The 16,310-nt window shown below is 46.1% G+C and overlaps 1 protein-coding gene across 1 annotated transcript in view; it reads left to right on the forward strand.

Moving 5' to 3' along the window:
• LOC8028176 (plasma alpha-L-fucosidase) overlaps positions 1-16,043 on the forward strand; it is an 83,860-nt gene extending 67,817 nt beyond the window's left edge. Inside the window, exons 4-8 of the mRNA XM_040213220.3 lie at positions 1,861-1,991; positions 5,201-5,331; positions 7,549-7,646; positions 15,490-15,622; positions 15,869-16,043. Of these exons, the coding sequence (XP_040069154.3) occupies positions 1,861-1,991; positions 5,201-5,331; positions 7,549-7,646; positions 15,490-15,622; positions 15,869-16,043 (668 nt within the window). The remainder of the gene's footprint in view (positions 1-1,860; positions 1,992-5,200; positions 5,332-7,548; positions 7,647-15,489; positions 15,623-15,868) is intronic.
• Positions 16,044-16,310: the final 267 nt, after the last annotated feature.

Below are 16,310 nucleotides of genomic sequence, written 5' to 3' on the forward strand. Positions count from 1 at the left end.
CAGTAAAAAAACGAGACGAACTATAAGTAGGTATACAATATTTTAGGTTCTCTATATATTTAGGGTGCTATCTTTCTTTACTTGAGTTTCTGCGATTTGTACAAACACACGCAAATTTGTTTTTTCTCGATGAGGCGGATGCAGGTTTCCGTTGCCAGGGGGCGCGACCTGTACCGATCGTCTGGTATTGTCTGCAAATACGGTTCCCCCAAAGCCGTTTTAGGGCACACGATCGGTCCACACGCCCGATCCAAGGTATCGATCGTTTTTGTTTATCGATCGTATTTTGTTCCGGTTCCCTAAAACTCTCTAATGTCTCACCACGGTAGCGGGGAGAAAGAAGGAGGGTGACGCTTGCCCACGTCGGCGCTTCGCATCAATACGAGTATCGCACAGCTGGCGCGGAGCCAGAGACGAGCAAGCGCCGCGCCGCTTTAGAATGCGGCCCAGCTCAGTTGCAGCTCCAAAGATGTGGTTCTCTCCACGAGTGATATGGCTGACCGTATTCAAGAACGACAACGGAAGAAAGCCAAGGTCACGCTTCGACAACGGCAAGTCGAGAGAGAGGAGGGTCATAAGCGTCGTTTGGCTGCTGCCACAGAGGCATCGCGACGGAAGCGAAGAGGAAAGGCATTATTAGCCGACAGGAATGCGGGGATAAACGAATGACAAGGAAAAGGGGGCGAGAAAAAACCACTACTAATGCATTTCCATTGGATGGATCCCCTTCATTTTCAAATAGTTATTTTTAACTTATTTTCAATTGCGCCGTTTACGAGTCTAGATGTCGTAGGTGAGTCTAGTCTAGGAGGCGTTCCTCATATTTCCACTAAAAAAGGAAAGTAAGCAGCCGGTCGTTCTTTCTTTTCTTTTTCTCGTTTCTGTGTAATATACAAAACTAAAAGAGCAGTTGGTCGCTTTGCGACTCCTTCGTGGCGCAACCTTCAATATGATCTCTCTTTCGTTTGCCTTTCCTACTCTCTCTTGTACCCTAACCTGGCTGTCTGTTCTCCTGTAAGTGAAGGCGCAGGCTTTCCCTCTATATAGGGCGCAATGGTAGTGCGCATTAAGAGCAACACTACGAACAAAGCCGTTGGTATAATGGTCATCTTTTCATTACACTGAGTACGTGCTTATTTGCTTTGATCCTTCTTTCAGGGAATACTTCTCTTTGTTTGGTGTCATTTATGGAAGATGCATGCATTTATCAACCAGCTATAGTTGACTGATATCAATCCGATTACTATAAGCACTTATATGGTTGTTACTGTAATGTATTTTATTGTGTCCCATGAGACTGCATATTTTTCTTTCACGATCGTCTACCCCTATGGAGCACCTCATCCATTCCGCCGCAAATAATAATACAACAAATGGGAACGAGTGAGTTGGAAAAAATAAAATAAGTTGTATAAAAAAGCATAGACATATGGCAGTCAGCCCCCCACACAATTTTAGTTAGAAACAAGATTTATTTGACACAAAAGTGATATAATTTTCAGGTTTCCATTAAATCTGGTAATAACTAAAATGTTTCGGCAGTCATTTGTACCTCTGCCTGATGTTCTTAATGTATCCAACTGATGCAAATATCGTTTGCACAGTTTGACCCTTCAAACACTTTTTTTATACTTGAGCCAATGCTCATTTACGCCTCTCCTGTTTGTGCTTGGGCCGCACAATTTAGGCAGATGTTACCTCCTAAAGTTCTCATAAGTCATGTATTTCTCTGAGCGGGGCTGTGCTTTGAGCCATTTGTATGCACAGAGTGAGACTAAAATTGGCAAAGCAGCGCAATTCTGTGGCTGTCGCAAGAAATACGCGTTTTTTTTTTCTTTCTCTTTCTATCACAAAACGCAGGCGAGCTAGCGAACGCCATCCGGTCGAAGACCCATCTCGTCTTCGGCTTGTATCATTCTTTATTTGAGTGGTTTAATCCTCTGTACCGCCTGGACAAGAACAACAACTTTACGACGGATTTCTTCGTGAAGGTAAACAATATTGCAAATACACCCGAGTTTTTCCTTTTAAATTTACGAGGAATGCAGCTTTGCCGTATTGCGAATGCAGTCGTTAAGAATAATATTACCTTTTTTTTCAGAGCGCATTTGTTTATCACGCAAGCTGAGCACCTAACTCATGATAGAGCGACCTTTCTGAAATTTTTTGAATAATGTATATTCTTTCTTGACTCCCAGGCCTACACAAACAAAAAAAAAAGTGTGTCACAAACTCGGCATTACTGGATAACTGTTCAAGTGATGAAACTTCAAATGTTGGAGTCACGTGCCGAAAAAATTGACAAAAATATTTCCTTCAATGTGGCGTAGTTTTAGATTTTAAAAGCCAACTGTCCCTTGAAGTTAGGAAAATGTTATCGAACTTTACTTAGATTATAGGACACTTCATTTGGTTTGAAAGTAACCGTGTCTTACTTTCTTACGGTGCAGATCCAGAAACTGCCGGAACAATCTCGATCGTACCTGTTTTGTTATTATAATCCTTACTTGCTGATATAAGTGAAGGCAGCGAAAAACCTATACGTTCCAAAATCGTTCAGAGCTTCTCATCCAAGACGTGATAAAATTACCAGACTATTTTTGTTCGTGAGATCACACATGTTTATTCAAATTTTTTGCAAGTACCATTGCATTTTGCAAGTACCATTGAATTTTAAGAACCTCAGCACATCGTTATCAACGCTGCATGTGACAGGGTGGCCACGTAGGAAAAGACAGATCCCATAAAAGTGACCGACATGAAAAAGCAATTGAAAAATGACGTCACCGGGGTAACGTGACCCCTCGACTTTGACCCCGTCACGTGACCACTGTCCGCTAAATATGACTGCCGATTTGAGGCTGTCGTAGATCGTTCGCAATAAATAGCGTTGCGTTGTTAGCCGGAGCTTTAGCGGACTCTCGTGCCGTAACTTTTAGCATGAATTAAACACGCGCCCGCAAAGCCCGCAATCAGCAACTTACTATCGACGAAAAGTTCTTAATTTCCCCCCCCCCCCCCCCCGCCCCCCACCGAATTTTGCAGAATGAAATGATTTTTTTCATCTCAAACTTCGGTGGTCATTGCAACCGTCCCAGCAGGGCTAGTAGAGCTCCCTCGCGGGCGTCACCACACTCCTATTGGCTGGCGTAAGCGATCACGTGGCCTTTGCGACAACCAATCTGTGTTTTCGTTGGTGGTCTCGGTAGAAGTATCCGTAAGAAGGAAATTATATGATATTTAAACTGCTATTGTATTTGAAAGTAGGAAGTCGACAGTTCGCATCTTTAGGAAGACATCTCTTCAGCTCATTGAGATAGCTTGCACAGATCTAACGTACCGAGTAAACAATGTTGCAGCTTTTCAGTTTCCGTGCTTACGAAAACATGTTTAAAGGGGCGATGCAACGATTTTTGCATTTTGCGCATATACCGCTTAGTACGAATCGCTGATGTTAATAGACAGTTTTAAAATAGCGTTGCTGGATCTTACGTACGCAATACGCAATAGTATAGCGTACGCTAAAAATGACCTGCTCGGACCAAATTTAGTTGTGCGTTACGTTTTCGAGTGAGCACCGCGCGTGATCTTGGTTAAATTTGCTAGAGTCGTAGAGTTCTGCGTGCTTATAGCGCAACCACATGCTCCTGGAAAGATATATTGAAAAAGAAAAAGTGTCCAATCATTTTATTTCAGATTAAACCAAGCCACAGCTGCCTCGTCAAGCGCGCTTTTCTGCGGTGTACAGAGGCTACGAGTACGAGTGCGTAGCCATATTCGATCACGGAGCTTCCGTCAGTCGTCCCGTGGAAACGGCACCTTTTATCAATGCTATCGCGGAATGAAATTCATAACCCTGATGTCCAGTGCATAGCGAGAACTTTGGTGATTTCTTTTAGAGTCGTTCGTCCGTCGGCGATGAACTGTGGGAATAGGCTTAGCGTTGAGCAGATCGCAGCGTCGACGCACACTGCGAGCGGCGAACATTTCCACTGTGCACTCCTTCAGCTGCAGGGCGATCTGATTCGACCGCGGTAGGTCCCTGAAAGAATCGCCGAGCTGAACACCGCGCAATTTCACGTGACACCGAACTTCGAAAACACCACGTTGCCCTTGCTGCGCCAGTCGAGGCAACCGCCATTTTGAAACTGGCGCTCTCGTTGGGTCCGAGATCTCTCGAGAGCGTCCCGCAAGGCCCGCAAGCCAGCAACGCAAAATCCCCAGCGTTGCGTGCGTGCGCAATACGCTAGCCGTTCTATTGCGTTCTGCGCATGCGCACTGACGACCCGCAATCTCCTTGCGTACGCAAAGCTATAGCGTACGGTCCTCTAAAACTGTCTAATGGCCTGTGAAATCCTCCGTTCGTTTTTCACCACACGCAATCGAAGTCGCAGAAAAAAATAAAGAAAAACGAGCAGAGTTCACCCCCTCAACTTGCAGCCAGAACAAGCGGCCACGTGATCTGGAGCCGATTATATGCCGCCAATGTTGATCATAGTCATGCGCTGGGGTTGGCAAGGCAGAGGACACGCGCCGAGTTCCAGACATTGTTATGGTTCGGCTGCTGTCGTCATTGCAGAGATTGGACACAGGACACTACCCGAATCCGTCTCGAGCTATCGATTATCACGATCCCAAATCGAGTGTCCACGCCATGCTCGGATCCAATCTATGAGCCCCATTCAAATATCGTCACTGGGCGGTACTGCTACCGCCCAGCTACGTCATCAGGTTTCGCGAAGGAGAGATTGAGTGAAAACACTCCGTTTTGTCCTCGAAATTACAGCGCAACAAAGGAGTTTCTTGGTCAGTGGCGTTGCGTGCGAGTATCCTTGAGTCCCACTAGTGCCAGTAAGCGCGTGTGAAGTGAAAAACATTCCAATTGAATATCGTTGCAGCGCCCCTTTAAGTTCGCCCTTTCTGAGTCGTGTCCCAGCACCGTCCCATCACTCTTGGCCTCGGAGGGCCGGTTGATTCGACCCGTCGACCGCATAGGTGGCGTTCATTATCATCATCATCATCATCATCATCATCATCATGCCTTTATTTCTGTGCCCATAACATTTTCTGTAATGTGGCACGACGTCATAAAATGTAAAACGTGCAGAAATAAATTACATGCACTTTCATAAATGTGTGCGTATATGTATGGTAGTTATGCTGTAACGAACGGGTCAGCAAGTTTCGCTCCCAATTCCAGACGAAAACGATGCCGGAGTTGATTGAACTGGTAAAGCGATACAAGCCTGATGTGGTCTGGTCAGACGGCGCTGCGGGACCAGCGGACTACTGGAAAAGCCGCGAGTTCCTCGCCTGGCTCTACAATGACAGGTGTGTTGACACGGATGCAGCCGCAAACCAACTGTTAGTTGGTCTACAATAAAGGACGGCTATTTAACGTAGAGACAATTTGTCAGACAGTGAGTACAGTCGTACGCAGAGTACGACACACTTGGCACGATCAAGCGAACACCGGTTTTTCCTGCTATTCTCGTTGACCTGAAAGGGGGTCATCAAAACCTGTAACACTAATCTAGACGGGGGTGAAATATTGTGTTCGACAATGCCTTGTCACAGTAAGAAAGGAAAACAAATGCCCATATTGTGTTTGTGATAACTTCCTCGTGCAGCGTACATGTTTTAATTTTCCGCCAGGAAGTAATTCATATCTGCGACGCTATCAAAACACTTTCCACCTGCCACCTCAGCGTTGACATTTTGGTCGCTGCCGTAATACGTCGGTTGAACCACTATCTTTTTTTTTTCTTTTTTTTTTTACGTATTTAGAGAAAACCACGCCGTTCGGGAAATAGGTTATGCCACTGAGTAGTGCCAAGACTTTTGTTTATTTAGAACCATCAAGACAATTTCAGACTCTTGCAGTTAAGACATAAAACTATTAGCAAGTACGAAATAATTTAGGACGAATAGTCTACAGTAACTGTAGAGACTGTAACTGTAACTGCTAAGACTAGTTATGGGACCTTTAACCAGCCTTAGCTGTAGACAGCAACTACTTTTGACTACCCTACCTTTCTCCCACTGTGATACGAATGTAGGTTATCGACACTTAGGGCTTCGTATGCCAAGTGCCAGTTGCAACTCCTCGAATTAATTTCCACACTTCGCACAAAGTACGGGCTTCCAAGATAATAGCGGTTCTGTATTTGCACATATAAAAAAAGGACATATATCTTATACACCCTTTGTCACGTATAAGACACCTCACAACTTCGGTTGGACGTGGAGCGCACTGACGTTCAACCGACGGTACCAACTTTCCCGAGCGGCTCGACAGCCGAGTTGTAGAACTTATTATAATAGCTAATGTATGCACGTACAGTAGGCGGCAATATTTTGCGGGGTGCGGGGGTGTCATCCGAAATGATTGGTCGCGCCTTCTGACGCGAGCGGCCGTCCTTAAGGTTCACGCTTCGAGAATGTGCTTCCTTTCGTGCTCGCAGTCATGTATTTTTTTACTCGCTTCCGCCCGACGTGCACGAGATAACCGGGACCGGCGCATGGTCCCGCTTTGTCAGCCATCATGCCGCGTGTCTGCCTCAGCCACCGTGATGGGTGACGGAGCTCGCGCATTCAACAGATGAAATTTCGCGGCACCTTGCGCCAGTCCCGGTTATCTCGTGGGTGTCGAACAGAAGCTAGCGAAAAAAAAAAATATGACCGCGAACAAGAAAGGAAGCGCATGCGTAAAGCGTGGGTCTTGAGAGCGGCAACCCTCCGTGAGAAGGCGCAGCCCGTCTTTTTGGCTGGCGCTCCCGTACGCCACGCTGGAAAACATCAGTGATTTTTTTTTTGTAGTTTTTGATAGGTACTTTAGTTGTTTAATATGTCATATCCCACCGGGGCATCAACCCTCTCGTAAAAGTTGGGGCCGTCAGTTCGACGTCAGTACGCTGTACGTGGATCTGAAGTTTAAGGGTGTCGTATATCTGACCAGGAGTGTAGTGGCTACACCTTCTTTTTTTAGAGTATGGGCGTCTTCGCAACCTAGCTAAAGGTATAGTCAAATGCGATGGTATGAAATGGGTCTTCATTCTCTTGCGTTTGCTCCGTTGCTTTGTGTTGCGTTGAGCTGCTGGCGTTTCACCACGACGCTTTTCTCGTGCTGCGCGGCCCCCGGTCACCATTGAAATCCGGCATAGTATTTCCTCGTAGCCAGTCACAAGCGGTTCCATAACGCAGTTGGTGACGAAGAAAATACCTCACTGAACTGCCGTTGATTTCGCGGGTTTCGCCAGGCCCTACCGACGGTGCACGAGAAGTGTGACGCAGCGGCCGTGCTCAAGGACTGACACTTAAATTACTCCTTGCCAGCACACGCACTTTGCACTCAAGTCTATGCTTCCGTAATTACAAAATCGAGAAGGGACGGTCGCGCGGACATTACTCAGACTCTCTAGCAGTAGTTTATTTTGTAAAAGCGTGAGAACTCAGGGAGATGCATAGTCCCACGAGGTGTCATGTTAGTCATCCTTTTTAGGGGAAGGGGAGGGCTATAACAGATATTGACGCTGTCGCATTGTGCAGCCCAGTGAGAGATACGGTGGTCACCAACGACCGTTGGGGCCACGGTTGTGGCTGCAAGCACGGGGGCTTCTTCACCTGCGATGATCGCTACAACCCTGGTAAGATGAAGATGACGTCTTTTCCTCCTAGGAGACCGCTTGTTACGAGGCTTGTTGCGCCTTATTCGTTTAGCCGGAATACCTCCGACTGAGGGCACACGCTAGATTCTCCAATGTCCATGTTTCCACGAGGAACATCAGGGGAGCTAGTTACCGCCATATACCTATCCTTTTCCCTTCCAACAATGAAATAAAAAAGCTGACAAATTTAACTGAAATTTTCGTCGAGAGTATATGTGAAAATAGTTATAAATCTAGTTAAAGCAAGTAGGAAGGCGAGCTGGTTAAACTTAGACATAATAACCCTGGAGCTAGGGGACTAAAAGGGACGGAGAGGCACGAAACTCCTAACACAGCTAAAAATTTATTTTCCAGAACACCTCCTTAAATAGGCCCACAAACCCACAAGAAGACACACGCTGCCTAAGGTGACACACCTGTGGCTGGTAAGAACAAATAACAAGCTAACAAAAGACACACGCTGCCCGAGGTCACACACCCGTGGCAAGTAACAACCAAGACAAGAGAACAAGGGACCCCGACAACTGACAAGAGGACACTAGTTTGTAGGGACACTGGAAGGCCCCAAAAATCCACGCACTCTCTAAAAGCAAGCCACCAACACAAAGGAACCAACAAGATAAAAACTCCAACCACACCCCTCCCCCGACCGACAGCCAACCTAAAGTCTCTTAAAAAATTAAGTGTTCAGAAAAGTTTTAATGGGGTTAATAAAGGCAACGTACATATTGCTAAAACATCCACTATTCCTTGAAATCATCAGTGACTCCTTTATAAGACGTTTAAAGAGTTCTCTTTTCTTACACAAAATCTCAGTATCTTGCCACTTAACACAACAACCACCGCAGTGGGATATGTGTTTGGCCAACTCGGAAGCCTCGTTTCTATTTTTAACACTGCTTGTGTGTTGACAAGGTCGGTCATTCATACACCTAGCAGTCTGGCCAACATAGCAAAAACTACACTTTACGGGAATTTCGTACACTACATCAAGATCACAACTTACAGAACGTTCCCTATGATTCTTACTACAGCCACATATATCCGCCAAAAAAAGGAGTTTATCTGTCCAGATGAAACTCGAGTTTAAAAACTACTGTAACACAGAACTTCCACGCCAAGGCTTTCAGGTTATGAGACGTCATGGAAATATGGAAGACTGACAATGTTTCTCAAACAATCGAGTCAGTTTCAAGTTTCAACGACATCACAGAACTTTAGCAACCGAAGGATAATAGAAGATACAAAATCAATACCAAGGACACTCTACGTAGATATTTTGTTAACCCCGGACCCAGACGGTGTACACATAAGAATTTCAATGAATTAACCAGCCCCAATTCGACCACACCATGCTTTACGATTCTCGAATGACAACTAAAACTAGACAAAAGGGGCTTAGAGTCCTGCTTTCCAAACTCCCAACACAGACCATTTTGAACAAAAAAATGGATTCCTAAAAACTGTGGACAACCACCCTGGGCCTTTTCCGTTGAGAATAACTCAGGAACCGCTTTCAAAAACCGGGCCTTGACAAGATCTCCAACAGCCGAGTCCAAGGTGCGAACCAAAATATTGTCTACACACCTGTGTGTTAGCACAATACTAGCAGAAAACTGTGTAAGCAATTCGGCCACAGAGAGATCAATAATCCTTAGATAATTTCAGACAGAGCAGGCGCTATCCGGGAACCTATGCAGATACCACTTTTCCACAAAAACCACTTACTTTGAATGTTTGTCACAGTAGACCTTAAATAAAGCTCAACCAGATTAGAAAAAGCTTCCGACATCGATACCCGACTGCGACTAGAACTATACCAAATATTCCTCAAGTAACTTTCTTAGTCTTAGAAGCAAAATACTACGTTTTTTATAGTTTTTTAACCCGATTTTCGTCTGGACAGATTAATTCCTTTTTTGGCGGAGAGATGTGGCTGTATAGTAAGAATAATAGGGAACCTTCTGTGAGTTGTGATCTTGGTTTAGTGTACGAAATTCCCGGCAAAGTGTGGCTCTTGCTCTGTTGTTCAGACTGCTAGGTGAATTAATGACCGACTGTGTGAACAGAAGAAAGCTGTTAAAAAAAAGTTCAGTCTTTCCATCTCGTGAAGAAGGAAGACGAGCGGAGCCGAACTCGACACACTGCCGCAACGCGCACGCGCCCGATTTTCGCTTCTTCTCGTCCGACATGCCGCCGATCGTATATACGCCTCCGGCGAACCCGAGTCGGTCGCACACGGCACACGTGACGCCCAGCGGGTTCTCCACGAACTCCCTCCGGAACCTCGCCGTCGCACCCGGGAACTGTTCAGCCGGCGTGGAGTGCAGTCGTCGCCGGGCCTCGCGTTTGCGCTTGGCCTCCGTGGCACGATCGTCGTCCGTGGCGTTGGCCCGCCGGCGCCCTTTACATCGCAGGTTCTGTTCTCGGCGGCGGCTTTCCAGGCGAGCGATGTGCTCTTTGGCAAGAGAATCTGAAGCGCTGGACGCAGTGGAAGTCGAGGCGACAGCAGCGCTGAGGCGGTTGCGGGCCCATTCGCGCTGTTCCGTACGTCCCCGCTCCTTCCGCAGCCGCGCGCGGCCACCCCATCGTTGGTCCAAAAAGAAACTGAGAAGAGCGTAGGAAACAGCGCGAAAAACAGACGAGGACGAAGAAAGAAACCTGACGAGCGCTGCGCTCGTTACGTGTGCTTCTTTTTCGTCGTCGTCTTTTTTCCGCGCTGTTTCCTAGGATGAATTCCCACCAACGTGCCCAACTACCAATTCTTCTATCATAGCTGGAAAGGTTGCTGCCATCTACGAGCGGCAGCGGATACCAGACTGGTTGTGTGCTTGCCGCCGTCGCTTATAGATTGCGGTAGCTGTCTAGGTAGGTTTGTGTCGACATACCGAACACGATCCTGGGGAACCCAGCCCTTAACAGCTCCGCTGTAAAAAGCAATGAGGCTTCCGAGTTGGCCAAACACATGTCCCAGTGTGTTGATTGTTGTGTTGCGTGGCAAGCTACTGAGATTCTATGTAAGGAAAGAGACCTCTACAAACGTCTTGTAAAGGAGTCACTGATGATTTCAAGGAATAGACGCTTTACACACGCAACAAATTACAGCCGCCATTGCTGACCTCTCCTGTCTTACCGAGATGCCGAGCAACTAAAACGGTAGTTGACGATCCTCTACAAAGGCCGATGCTTTAGAAAGGACACAGTTGAATCTAATATGGCAATAACCTGGAGTGCTATGGTAATGATGAAGTGAATTAAACGAAATAAGAGGAAGCAAAAACTGAAGGCCAGTTATGGCGGCGTCCATGCACAGCTGCTGAAAAGCGTCTATAGCGGATGTTTTAGCAATATGTCCGTTGCTCTTAACAATACAAATAAAACGTTTCTTAACACTTAATTTTGTTTAGGGAAACTTTAGGTTGGTTGTTGGTCGGGGGAGGGGTGTGGGTGAAGTGCTTATATTGTTGGTTCCTTTGTGTTGGTGGCTTGCCTTTAGAGTGTGCGTGCGTTTTTCGGGGCTCTCCAGTGTCCTTACAAACTAGTGTTTTCTTGTCAGTCGTCGGGGTCCTTTGTTCTCTGGCCTTGGTTCTTACCTGTCACAGATGTGTGACCTCGGGCAGCCTGTCTTTTGTTCTCTTGTTCTTGGGTCTCACCTGTCACGAGTATGTGACCTTGGGCAGCGTGTGTCTTCTTGTGGGTTTGTGGGCCTACTTAAGGAGGTGTTCTAAAAAAATAATATTTAGCTGTGTTCGCAGTTTCATGTCCGTCCTTCCCTTTTTGTCCCCTAGCACCAGGGTTACTATGTTTATAAATCTAGTTTGACTTTTTCAAGGCAAACATGGTTGTCCACGAATATGGACATTAGTTCTGATGGTTATTAAAGCCAAAAAAAAATGAAAACCGTTTACATCTTCCTGTAACTCCGAATTAGAGTGCAGCTCTTGAGGAGGAGGAGAGAAAGGGTACTGAGGGGAAGGTATATCCTTCCTCCCTCCTCCTCACCTCCTCATCCAGTTTGCTACCCCTCCCTCCGAGCGGCGTAGCCGTCGCCTCACAAGGGTCACGTGACCTCAAGGGGGTCACGTGACCCCTGTGAGGTCACGTGACGATGACGTCATCATTGACGTCACTGATGTCGTCATCGTCACTAGTGACGTCATCAGTGACGATGACGATGCGGATGCTGATGACGTCATCAGTGACGATGGCGATGCGGATGCCGATGACGTCATTAGTGACGTCACTGATGACGTCATTAGTGGCGTCCCTGATGACGTCATCGGTGTCGTCACGCGTCCCATAATGCACCGCGTGGTGACGCCGACGGCGACGCCGACGCCGCTCAAGCCGGAAACGGGCACCTAAGAGCTGCGCTCTAAAAGTATATTATTTGCTTGCAGGCAATGAAAGGCATTATATGTCATGCATTTTACTCGACCTTTTTTGCTGCAGTTCTTGTGTCTGCGTTGCATGCGTTGTCGTCGGCACATTCTGGAATATGACCAAAGCCAATTTCACGGGTGTCCAGCTATCAGGGTGGCCAGTTCCGCTTATTATAAGCGGATTTGGGCTCCTTTTTTCACAAAGTCGCTGGTAAATTTTTCCAGTCGCTTGTCGCGTTTTTTCTGGGCTTATTCCCGTTTTTCGAGCAAATAATGTTATTTTATTGCTCGTCATGCTCATTGACAGTGCGTTTGTCGTCAAAAACGCGAAAAACAGCATGACCGTTTGGCGCCGCGGTTAGGTGGCGCAAGATACCGTCCGTCACAAAGTACACGACAGTTACTACCCATTCACAAATGTTTTGGCCCCTTGCCCATCTTGCCAGTCGGCAGTCGCGGTCGTCGTGTCTAGTTGCCATTGTATTTTGCGCAAAATGGCTTTGAAGTGGTCGAAGTATGGCAAAAGATATTGCAAAGAATGAGAAAGGAAACACAGCTAAAGGACTGGCTGCGACCAGTCACCGAAGACGATAAAAAAGCAGCGTGCAAGTGCGAGATCCGCGCTCATCATGCCGACCTGATTCAGCAGATGACAACAGAAAACCACGTGAGGAACTCTCGGCCACTTTCCAGTGCAAGTTTGACTACCATGGGCTTCACCAAATCGTCGCCTCCAAGAACGATACCAGAACTGGAGCTCAAGCCGGCATGTTACTCAGCGTGCCATGCCTCTATCCGGCGGATAGTGGCATGGCACGCTGACTTCGTATTTCAGCGAGTTCGCCTTCTGAGCCAGTTCTCTTTCTCATTTTATTATTAATGAGCTATTTTCAAGAACGTGTACATTTATTGAACTTCAGCTTGTTTTGGGCTTCTTCACGAAGGTCACGTCGCTTTTTTGGGGCTTGGCTGGGGACGACTATTTGCTTATTCGCTCGGCCGCATCTGGCCACCCTGCCAGCTATGGCACTTTGATTGTATTCCTGAAAGCTTCATTGCTTCACTTATGTTGATTTTGATGCAGCGATAATTACGTTTGTTCCACAAAATACATGTATGTGTCTTTATGGAACTCTTCCGAAAATACCCCGTAAATACTTCAGAAAATATTAGAAAAGAGGCAGCAGACCTTGATGGCCTTGCTCTAGAGCATCTTCATTTCCAGTAATAAATTTTCATTAAAACATTAAAAAAAACAAAAAAACTATAGACGTTTTCTGTTTACTTTCGTTATCAATCACCTGGTTTCTACGTGTGGTACGCGGGACGAAAAAATAATAACACATTTCAATCTGGATTGTCCGCAAAATTATAGGTGAGGTAAAACAAAAATCTGACAATCACGCATTCTTCGAGAACACCTTTCAGCGGCGTGGAGGTATTAAAACAATATCTTAACGTGTACCAGATGTGAAAACATTCAAGATGGCTGCGCCCTTATGCGAAAGGTGCATAATCTCCCTCGTAAAATGGCAAAAACGAAATAAAACCTTTCAGTTTCTTTTTTTTTTTTTTGCACGAGTTTTATTTTTGATTCATTGGTGGTCTGGTGTTCATTTACACCAGGCGGGGATTCGTCGTGCTCGCTTTTATCAGTGGGACTACCTGCTTCATGATAAATCGAAAATGAATGGAAATAATAAAATTTTACTCCTGTGTGTCCGAGAGATCCGCACCGCTCTTAAAAATTTCTCTGGTGAAAACGTTCGATGTAAAGCACAAAAAAAAAAAATGGCTTTCGCCGGTCACAACGTTTACCCACAGACGTAGACACTAAATTTAGAGCACGATTATTTTGTAAACACATTTATGCCGATATTCTCTACACCTTTGAAGCAACACCTTAGGGTGTTGTCTTCATGTGCAATCCATAACATTTCCACAAAAATGTTAAACGTAATTAGAAATGCTGTAATAGATTGTGGATGCTTATGCAGCTTGAGTTACAAGCTATAATGTTTAAATTTTTTTTTCCTTTAACGTTAAGTGGACGGCTAGCGCCATCTCTTGGAGGGAACGCATACACGATGTGCACATATGGAGAAAAAAGGCTCTGGATTGAGATAACTATCTGACTAAAAAGTTAGAGCCCAGCTTAATATGTCCACGAATGTGACACCGGTAGTGAAGAGGCCAATAATGAAGTTTGCGATGTGACACTGATGTGCTCGGTGTCACCGCGCAGATTTTATTTATCGGTTGAACGTTTTCCTGTCCTCGTCAATTGACGAGGCCGATTGGCGGGGCCGCGGATTGCAGGAATGAATCCTTTCCAGAGTTTGGGCCGTGAGCAGGTGCTCCTCAAATGGCGGTGAAAGCACGGAGTGCAATAGGCTTTCGGAAGGAGAAACGCCTTCCACGCCCACCGTAGTTCAAGCTTTCTCCACTTGGTGTCCTCTTTATTTGAAACATGGTCCATTTGGTTTCCAAAGGCTCGATATTAAAACAGGCGAAAGGGATTGTCTGCGTGTGTGCGTGTGTGAATATACGTTGATTTAAATTGGGCGGGCTACAGCGGTCGCGTGTATTCCGGCCCAAAGAAGAAAAAAAAAGAATCAACAACTGTTGATTGTGGCATTCTGTAAACAAGTGAGGGCTCAGTTATTAATGATATTGCTAGGAATGGAAAACGTAAACTTGATTAATAAAGCTTAAAATTACCATTTAATGCGGCCACCTAGTGCCGAGAAGGAAAAAGTAACAAAGAGCCTTCGACGGTGATGGAAGAACGACGGCCTCAGGCAGCCATGCGAAGCTCCTTTTGTAAGCGCGAGGCCGAGCCATTGAAGGGGGCTTTGACGAGCCTCCTCAAAGGCCAATGCGTCACACGTGCTGTCATTGTTTTTTTTTTTTTACTTACAGCGGAGCTGTTAAGGGCTAGTTTTCCCAGGATCGTGTCTGTCAGCAATAAATGTCGACACACCGCTTCGGACAGCTACCGTCATTTATGAGCAACGGCGGGAATCAGACAAACGGCTTGCCAGTTGTCTGGTTGCCGCCATTGCTCATAGATGGTGCAACCTTTACAGCCTTTCCAAACTCTGGCTTGCCGACTTGAGGCCGGCCATTACTTCATTCCCACATAGTACAGCTTTGCTGCTCTTCCTTCTTCACCAAAATAAAGAAAAGCTGATTTTTTTTTTTTTGGGTTGAACGGATTTTTTTTTTTACCAAAATAGCAAGTACGAATGACCACCGGCGTGGTACGATTACGTCAAGTATGAAGGTGCTTTTTACGTAACATACTACGTAATATACTACAACATACAACATACTACGTAACAGAGCAGCGGTACAACATACTACGTAAAAGAGCAGCGCACCGGTCTGCCATCTTATGGTACATAGTATATGACAAATTTGTTTTCTCTTCAACGCAGGCGTCCTCCAGCCGCACAAGTGGGAAAACTGCATGACGGTTGACAAGTACTCCTGGGGTTATCGAAGGAACGCCAGTCTCTCGGACTTTTTTACGATTGAGAAGCTCATCGCTACGCTCGTTGAGACAATAAGGTCTGCTTTCTCTTTGTTCCCACCATGACACTTTGTTGTAGCTTAAAGATGAACGTTGCCGTTGCCACGACTCTTTGCGTTTTTACAAAAACAACACAAAACTACACCGTATAAAAATGTTAATAAATAAAAATCTTCACCACTCCGGAGAGATGTTACCTCTCCTTCTTGCGATTTCTCAACTGTCAGCGACTACAGTCCCTTCAATTGATCTTTCGTGTTCGTCTCCGTGCGCTCTCTCATCAGCTGCGGCGGCAACATCCTCATCAACGTTGGACCGACGCACGACGGCAGAATCGCGCCCATTTTCCAGGAGAGGCTCGCTCAGCTCGGCAGCTGGCTCAGGGTGAACGGAGAAGCCGTCTACGGTTCCAAAGCGTGGAAGTGCCAGAACGACAGCCTCGCCACCACTGTCTGGTAAGAGCGGAACTGCCGCCAGTATGCAACACACTAAACTTGTTTGAGGTGATCTAAGTCATGTTGCTAGGACCTGGCCGGCATTTGGTATACCCGCTCATGACGCTCTTCGATGATGCTACATTCTTCTGATGTACAGTGATGTACAGTAGGGGAAAACTAACAGTGATGTACAGTAGGGAGAGCTCGTTGTTTTTGTTTAACGTATACAGGGTGTTTTACCAAAGACTAGCTCGAAATAGTTTTTTAGATATTTATTTGGGATAAAGGT

This window comes from Ixodes scapularis, unplaced genomic scaffold (assembly GCF_016920785.2).
Source record: "Ixodes scapularis isolate PalLabHiFi unplaced genomic scaffold, ASM1692078v2 PGA_scaffold3__209_contigs__length_174095766, whole genome shotgun sequence".
Taxonomy (NCBI): Eukaryota; Metazoa; Arthropoda; class Arachnida; order Ixodida; family Ixodidae; genus Ixodes; species Ixodes scapularis.